Source organism: Oncorhynchus masou, chromosome 31 (genome assembly GCF_036934945.1).
Source record: "Oncorhynchus masou masou isolate Uvic2021 chromosome 31, UVic_Omas_1.1, whole genome shotgun sequence".
NCBI lineage: Eukaryota > Metazoa > Chordata > Actinopteri > Salmoniformes > Salmonidae > Oncorhynchus > Oncorhynchus masou.
In genome coordinates this window covers 48,599,516-48,608,439 of record NC_088242.1, presented here as the reverse complement: position 1 = coordinate 48,608,439, position 8,924 = coordinate 48,599,516, and the positions used below count along the sequence as shown (strand labels likewise).

Genomic DNA, 8,924 nt, shown 5'->3' with positions numbered 1-8,924 from the left:
GGGTTTATGGGTTAGAGAGAAATAGTCGACGCGTTATAATGCCTGTAATAACTTGTGGCTGAACTTGAAAGGGGTTCCTTCGTTATTTTACCGTTCATGTCTTCCATAGAGAATGTCTTGATCTACTTCAAATAAGGTCTGTGTTTCGTGCAGGCTTAAACCGCCTCTACAGTTATAAAATTGGCAAGGTGGTGTAAGCCTACACGAAAGACTATTTTAAGTGAATCTAAAAATATCCTAATAAATGAATGAAGGAACCACTTTTCAGATTTTGCTAGAAGGTGTCATGGGAATGATGACACGCACTTTGGTAGTCAATTCTTACCATGTCCATTATTAAAACAGGATTTCCTGCATATAGAAATTACAGTTTTTGTTTTCAACATTCATCACAGGTAGCTTAAACTCTATTTTTATTCAAACAGTTGAGAGTATTTGTCTCCTAAGCAGACTCTTCAGTATCATTGTTACTTCAGAGCTGTGTGTGTTTTACAGATGGCACCAGTGTGGGACTATTACATGGAATTGGCACCAGGGAAAGCAAGGTGTCTTATTTGTGATAAAGATGTAAGCATGAGGTCAGCAACGGCTAAATAAAAAAATACCACCAGCCTGTGGAATCATCTTAAGAACACCCATCCAAAAGCCCATATGTATTATATTAAGTTAAAATAAGTTAATTCAGTATTGTTGCAATTGTCATTATTACAAAAATGTGTGCGTATAATATATATATATATATATATCTTAATATATACATATACACACACACACATTTTAAAAAGCTGATTAATCGGTATCGGCTTTTTTTGTCCTCCAATAATCGGTATCGGTGTTGAAAAATCATAATCAGCTGACCGCTATCTGAGATACCTACTACAGCAATGATCCTCCATATACATAACTCATTCTGCCAGTGACATTCTGTTAATAGTCCCCAAAGCGCACACATCCCTGCTACAAACACTCAAACAGGACAGTTCTCTCTCAATCTCTTCATTCAAAGACACTCTTACGGACAGTTGTGGCTGCTTCGCGTGATTTATTGTTGTCTCTTGCCCTTTGTGCTGTTGTCTGTGCCCAATAATGTTCATACCATGTTTTGTGCTGCTACCATGCTGTGTTGTCATGCGTTGATGCCATGCTATGTTGTCTTAGGTCTCTATGTAGTGTTGAGTTTAGTCCTATATTTTTTATTTCATTTTTAATCCCATCCCCCGCTGGAAGCCTTTTGGTAGGCCGTCATTGTAAATAAATACGTTTAATTTTATTTAACTAGGCAAGTCATTTAAGAACAAATTCTTATTTTACACCGGCCAAACCTGGGCCAATTGTGTGCTGCCCGATAGGACTCACAATCACGGCCATTTGTGATAGAGCGCAGAATTGAACCAGGGTGTCTGTAGTGACGCCTCAAGCACTGAGATGCAGTGCCTTAGACCACTGCGCCATTTGGGAGCCTCAAGTCAGTTGACAACTAATTAACTAATTGCCTAATTAAATAAAAAACCAGAAACATTTAAATGTGATTTGTTTTCATTTTGTAATAAATTAGAAGAATGTCTACAAACCTGTTTTCGCTTTATTATTTATGGGGTATTGTGTGTAGATTGATGTAGGGGAAAATAACTATTTCATCCATTTTAGAATAAGAATAACATAACAAAATGTGGAAAAAGTGAAGGGTTCTGAATACTTACCAGATACACTATAAAAACAGCAATATTAAGACAACAGTAGTCTTACACGGTCTCAAACCCAGCAAGGATTAAATAATACACGAGCACACAGTTCACTGAAACCATCTATGGGGCCTTACCATAGTCATTGTGTACAGCTGCTTGAGTGAGTTGACCGTCCTGAGAAGAATTACCACAATCCCTCCTCCTTCCACAGTCTCCACAGTTCGAGCCAGGAGATTGGGAGTGAGAGCCTCAAAGTCCTGTGTGAGAGAGAATGAGACAAAAAAGTTCAGTACAAATCTGGAGAGTTGAAACACAAGGATTGTTAGATGTCAGGTGTTGACAGCCAGGACAACAAGAAGAACAAGCATGTCTCACCTGCAGGACGCACATGCCGTAAGTGTTTCCAAGAATCTTGTGTGTCTCGTTGTAGTAGCAGTAGCGGATGTTAGTGGCAGCGACAAACAGCTCAAAGGGGTCGTCTTGCTTAATGTTCAGAGTGCCGGTCTTGATCTTCTTCTGGAGCTGACGCATGCGCTTCTTTCGGTTGCTGTTTAAAGACAAGAGCAAAATGAATTAACTCCCTTCAAAACATTCCTACTGCAAGACTTCCCTCTCTAGCCTGGTCCCAGATGTTTGTGCCATCTGGCCATGACAATTAGTGTTGCCAACTCTCACACATTGGGCGTAAGATTTGACCTTCTCCTCAGACCTCCCCTCATGCATTGAAACAAGTACTGCTTTTATTTTCTAATGAATCTCTAAAAAAATCGGTTTGAAATCAGAGCATATGGGCCTGCAATTCTACGTCTGAGGGATGGATGCGGGAGAACAGACTGTGGCTTGGGGGGGCTGAGGTACCTGATTACTTTCTTGTGTTGTAGGTGTGCTGGGGTCAGGCGCGGTGGAGTTGCCGTACCAGGCTGTAATGCCCGAGAATACGCTCTCGATGGTGCTCCTGTAGAACACCGAGGGCCCTCGGGGACAGGCCAAATTTATTCAGCCTCCTGAGGTTGAAGAGTCGCTGTCGTGCCACCTTCGCACACAGTGTCCGTTTGGTTTGACCATTTCAGCTCCTCTGAGATGTGTATGTCTTTTTTGAATGTCTGAGGTGGCCCTGTTGATGAGGATGCATGGTTCCCCTCAAAGTCCACAATCAGCTCTTTTGTTTTGCTGTTATTAACCTGGCCCCAAACCTCCTCCCGGTAGGCAGTCTCATCGTTGTTGATAAAAATCAGGCCTACTACTGTTCACAGCATGTGATACTAGTGATTTAATCCACCACTTGCATGAGCCCAGATCCATAGGATACATTATTCGCCTCTTTTGGACATTGACAATTTAGCACTAGGCTAAATTTATCATTAGACTGTAAGAGCGAAAAGGTCCCATTCAGCAGGAACTTTGGAAGGGTGAACTGATTTGTCTAACTATGAACATTATTTTGCCCAAATAGATTGTGAACCCAAGTTTGGAACTGATTCTAGTCAGGAGACAATACTTTGAAAGACAATTTAGGGTTGGTGTAGGGGCAGATTTAGGTTGTAATTTTATCTTCAGGAGATTTTCTGTTTTAATTTATTTGGACTTGCACAATAATGTAAGTCATTAGAATCAACCCCATCCTACAATAAAATTACTATAAATATTTAACTTATGAAATCACAAGTGTAATACATCCAAATAAAGCTTAGCTTGTTAATCCAGCTGCCGTCTCAGATTTCAAAAAGGCTTTTCAGCGAAAGCACACCATGCGATTATCTGAGGACAGCGCTCAGCACACAAAACATTACATACAGTTGCCAGCCAAGTAGATGAGTCACGAAAGTTAGAAAAAGCAATAAAATTAATCACTTACCTTTGATGATCTTCGTATGGTTGCACTCACAAGACTCCCAGTTACACAAGAAATGTTAATTTTGTTTGATAAAGAGGGACTTTATGTCCAAAAACCTTAATTCAGTTGGCACGTTTTGTTCAGTAATCCAATGGCTCAAACGTGGTGAAAATGGGCAGGCGAAAATTCCAAATCCGTAAATTTTGTAGAAACATGTCAAACGATGTTGACAATCAATCCTCAGCTTGTTTTTAGCCTAAATAATCGATCATATTTTAACCAGACAATAGCATTGTCAATATAAAAGAAGAACATGAAAGGCGCGCTCTCAGTCGCGCGCAGTAACCAGCTCTGGGGACATCCCACTATGCACGGACTCAAAGTTGTCATTCTCCCTCATTTTTCAAAATAAAAGCCCAAAACAATGTCTAAAGACTAACATAATCTGTTAGGCTTAGGCTTTCAATGGAAAAACAGCCATTTAAAAAATAATGGCACTTCCTGGATGAGTTTCTCAGGTTTTTGCCTACCATATCACTTCTGTTATACTCACAGACATTATCTTAACAGTTGGGAACTTGAGTGTTTTCTATCCAAATCAACCAATTATATGCATATCCTAGCTTCTGGGCCTGAGTAGCAGGTAGTTTACTTTGGGCATGCTTTGCATCAAATTCCAAATGCTGCCCCCTATCCTAAAATAAGTTAAGCCATTTTGCCACAAATTCGGAAGTATGCTTGGGGTCATTGTCCATTTGACAGACCCATTTGCAAACAAGATTTAACTTCCTGACTGATGTCTTGAGATGTTGCTTCAACATATCCACATCATTTTATCCCGCATGATGCCATCTATTTTGTGAAGTGCACCAGTCCCTCCTGCAGCAAAGCACCCCACAATATGATCAAATCAAAGTTCATTTGTCATATAAGCCAAATACAACAGGTGTAGGTAGACCTTACAGTGAAATGCTTACTTACAGGCTCTAATCAACTGTGCAAAAAAACATTAGGTGAACAATAGGTAAGAAATAAAACTGTAAAAAACGGTGAGGCTACATACAGACACCGGTTAGTCAGGCTGATTGAGGTATTAAGTACATGAATGTATAGTTAAAGTGACTACGCATATATCATAAACAGAGTAGCAGCAGCGTAAAAGAGGGGTTTGGGGGGCACACAAAGCAAATAGTCCAGGTAGCTATTTGTTTACCTGTTCAAGAGTCTTATGGCTTGGGGGTAAAAACTGTTGATGTTTTTTTTATTATCCTAGACTTGGCACTCCAGTACCGCTTGCCATGCAGTTGCAGAGGGAAGTGTTTAGCCCCAGGATCCTTAGCTTGGTGATGAGCTTTGAGGGTACTATGGTGTTGAACGCTGAGCTGTAGTCAATGAACAGCATTCTCACATAGGTGTTCCTTTTGTCCATGTGAGAAAGGGCAGTGTGGAGTGCAATAGAAAGTGCATCATCTGCGGATCTGTTTGGGCGGTATGGAAATTGGAGTGGGTCTAGGGTTTCTGGGATAATGGTGTTGATGTGAGCCATTACCAGCCTTTCAAAGCACTTCATGGCCACGGACGTGAGTGCTACGGGTCTGTAGTCATTTAGGCAGGTTGCCTTTGTGTTCTTGGGCACATGGACAATGGTGTTCTGCTTGAAGCATGTTGGTATTAGACTCAATCCGGGACATGTTGAAAATGTCAGTGAAGACACCTGCCAGTTGGTCAGCACATGCCCGGAGCACACGTCCTGGTGATACGTCTGGCCCCGCAGCCTTATGTATGTTGATCTGTTTAAAGGTCTTACTCACATCAGCTACAGAGAGCATGATCACACAGTCGTCCGGAACAGCTGATGCCCTTATGCATGCCTCAGTGTTGCTTGCCTCGAAGCGAGCATATAAGTGATTTTGCTCATCTGGTAGGCTCGTGTCACTGGGCAGCTCGCGGCTGTGCTCCCCTTTGTAACTCTCAGGAGGACGTTGTGAAAAAAAATATTGGGTATTGAGTAGACTGATACCCCATTTCATTGATCCCCAATCCTTAGCTAAAGCTGTACAGTGCAATATGAATGTCAATACACACAATATGCTGACTGGGGAGGTGATTTCACAGTCCCACAACAAGAGCTACAACGCCAATATTTGCAAAACTCTTCACAGTTACGTTCTGTGGCTGTTTCCCAATTCATTGCTTTTACATTCCAAGCTTGTTTAAAACATTATATAGTCCAAATACGGCATGATTCCACCAATTGTAACCTTCTGAATCACTTTTAAAATGATGCAAATTCCACCATTGTGCTCAATCCTTGTGTATTACAACACATTTTTATTTATCCTCCATTTAACTAACTTAATTAACAAATTCTTATTTACAATGATGACCTACCGGGGAACAGTGGGTTAACTGCCTTGTTCAGGGGCAGAACCAAAAGATGTTTACCGGCCGAACGCTCCAACCACTATCCTGCCTGCCGCCCAAACCCAGTCCGGTCGAGCGTCACTAGCCAGATGAAGCTATCTTATTGGGCAACAGGGTTAAGTAGCAGGCTAGCTATTTATTTTCACCTACTCAAATTCAATTGCAATAGGCGAACAACAAGTGGCTAGCTAGCTAATACTTACAATACTTCCTAAATCATTGCTAAGAATAATGAAAATGACTGCAGTTTCTACTTGTCATTGCTTTCAGGCTGGTTGTATTGGTGCTGGCTAGGTGCCAAGCTAAAGCTAGCTACCCCAGAAGTTGTGGTCAATCAAATGATTTATTTATTACCAGGGCGGGATTGTAAACACATAGTTCGTGGCCGGTGTTTGCAGACATTGTTCGTCCGGCTTCGATAGTGCTACGGATGGCGCTTGGCTTGCACGTGCAAATTCAGAACACACAACATTATGTAATAGAACTGTGTTAACGCTGTGTGACGTGTATTTTTTATTTTATTTTTTACATGCAAATACCCAAACGGCGTTCCATAGACACACAGGTTGAAAATGTATGTGATCAAACTAAGAAGCATCGACGTACTTCTGATAATGTGATACAGGCATCAGCACACTGCTTCGAAGTTCGAATGCCTCGAAACTCGAGTATCAAAAGTAACATCACTAATTAATGACACAGCACTGCCTTGTGTCTTCTAGCCTAAATACAGCATGATCAGATATGGGACCGAGCTAATAAGCCTTAAAAAAACAACATAACTGAAGGAATCGTGTAGGGTATTATTTACCTGCTGAAGCCCAGCTCTTTCTTATAGCACCAGAGGACAGATGGTCTGGCTTTGACTGCGGCTTTGGACAGCATGTGGTGCAGGATGACAACCTGGATGAAGTTAAATTGAACATGGATTACAGATGACAAACACTTCTGGGCTGATATCAATGTCTTAACCATGTACATGTTAAAGTAGACATTTTTACCTGGTCTCTGCCATGGTCCCCGACCACCACGAACATGGTGCGGTGTTGCTCGGAAACGCCATTATCTATCTGGACACGGATCCTGTTATCTATCTTTTTCCGAAATGTTGCCATGGTGGTCTCTGAGGGCGAAAAGGAGTAAGGCTGGTCCAGTATGGGTGTTATGCAAGGGGATTATTTCTGATGTAAAGCTAGACAGTTTTGTCAATGGGCATATGGGTACAACATGGCAGCGGCACAACAGTCGTTCATCAATTAGCTGATCACATCCCTTAAATCCTACAGATTATTTATGTTATGATTTATATGATTTAACTCTCTGGTTTAAGTTATCTTTCTTACCTGACGTAGTTAGTAAACTCACTGGTGTTTAATCCGGATTAAACTAATAAATGTTGATGAAAGCACGACAAAACTCTGGAAGCAGTTAGTTTAGTTAACATGCTGCAATCATGCCGATAATTCTCACGTGGGACGGCGGTTCTGAAGGACCCTGCTATGACGCCACAACTATGCGACAAAAGTAAATGCGCTGTCTAACTAAATGCCTGAAGGTAAAATGTTTACAAACCTGAAATAAACAAAAAATACTCACAAGCAATGAGGTGAAGAAACACGTGAACATTATATATATTCAACATATTTTGATATTTCAAAATATGTTAATGATAGTACAAAGGCTACCTACCGTCTTTCCCACTTGGTGGATGCATTTCATTACTGCAATCAATTGTTTAATTATACACAAGTATCAACTTACATCAAACATGTCTAACAGTAGGCCGTCATTGTAAATAAGAATTTGTTCTTAAATGACTTGCCTCGTTAAATAATATTTTTTAAACATTTTTTTAGTATAAACAAGAAAATACAAAATACATACAAAAATATATATACTTTTTTAAATTACAATTTTAATGCAATCGTATTCACTCATTAATGATTCAGGAAGATGTTATTTTTGTTATTCACTATGGATAATGTCTAATTTTGGGAATAGAATTCTGGAAATTTTTGCAATCTACTGTAATGACCTGACTAGATCATAAATGAACAATTGTCCAGACAGAGGCTTGAGTTTGCGAATTGACGGTTTATTAAACCAACTTTACACAGGCTACTGTTTGGGCCGTAGCACATGCCAAAAAGATGACAGATAACCCACAAGCCAATCGTGACCTTCTCTTGGGAAGCCCAGACGTAAGAGAGAGAGAACAAAGGCTGAACCTGGTCTTAACTTCCAATGCTCCACCCCCCTGCCCAACCCCCCTCCACGCCACTCCGCCAACCACCAGGATGCCCGGCATCAGAACATTCCAGGCATTCCCGTGATTGGCAGATAGCAGGTTGATTGACATGTCGGACCCCGCGAACACCGGGTACTGGTCAGTACAACACAACCACCTCCTAGCCTAACACATAACACACAGCTGTCTGTGCGGGTCGCTACACAGCCCCCCCACCACAAAGTCACTCGTCCCCGAGGGAACAAACAAAGTCTCTGAAGCGACCCGGAGGTCTCCTTTGCCTGCGTGGCCGTGATGGTCGGAGTGCCCCTCTGGGAACCAGGGGATGAAGGCAGGGTTATGGGGGACAAGGAAGCGGGAACGGGTAATACAGTCCGTGGCTCTGGGGAACCACGCGGTGACACAGGGGGGGAGACAGGGGGAGTGGGCTGTCTGGAGCCTTGTCTGCGGCACCTGAGGGTGGGTGCATGGAGAATGTCATTGCCAGAGAGGGGAATTGTGGGGGTTCCTGGGGTTTGGGGAAAAGAGGCCCCTCTGTATGGGGCTAACCTGTCCCGGTGCAGTGCCTCCTTTCTCCCCCTGGGAGGGAGCTGCACCCGGTACACAACCTCCCCTACCCTCTCCAGGACACTGCAGGGTCCCACCCAGTGACTGTCCAACTTGGGGCATCTGCCTTTTTTTCCTTAGGGGGCTGTAGACCCAGACCAGCTCCCCAGCCACAAAGTGCCTTCCC

General features: G+C 42.2%; 1 protein-coding gene across 1 annotated transcript in view; it reads right to left on the bottom strand.

The window, feature by feature from the left end:
- Nucleotides 1-7,413, bottom strand: part of nat10 (N-acetyltransferase 10) — a 42,858-nt gene extending 35,445 nt beyond the window's left edge. Inside the window, exons 1-5 of the mRNA XM_064951180.1 lie at nucleotides 7,287-7,413; nucleotides 6,945-7,066; nucleotides 6,755-6,846; nucleotides 2,061-2,232; nucleotides 1,820-1,942 (exon numbers count right to left, since the gene is read on the bottom strand). Of these exons, the coding sequence (XP_064807252.1) occupies nucleotides 1,820-1,942; nucleotides 2,061-2,232; nucleotides 6,755-6,846; nucleotides 6,945-7,058 (501 nt within the window). The 5' untranslated portion in view covers nucleotides 7,059-7,066; nucleotides 7,287-7,413. The remainder of the gene's footprint in view (nucleotides 1-1,819; nucleotides 1,943-2,060; nucleotides 2,233-6,754; nucleotides 6,847-6,944; nucleotides 7,067-7,286) is intronic.
- Nucleotides 7,414-8,924: the final 1,511 nt, after the last annotated feature.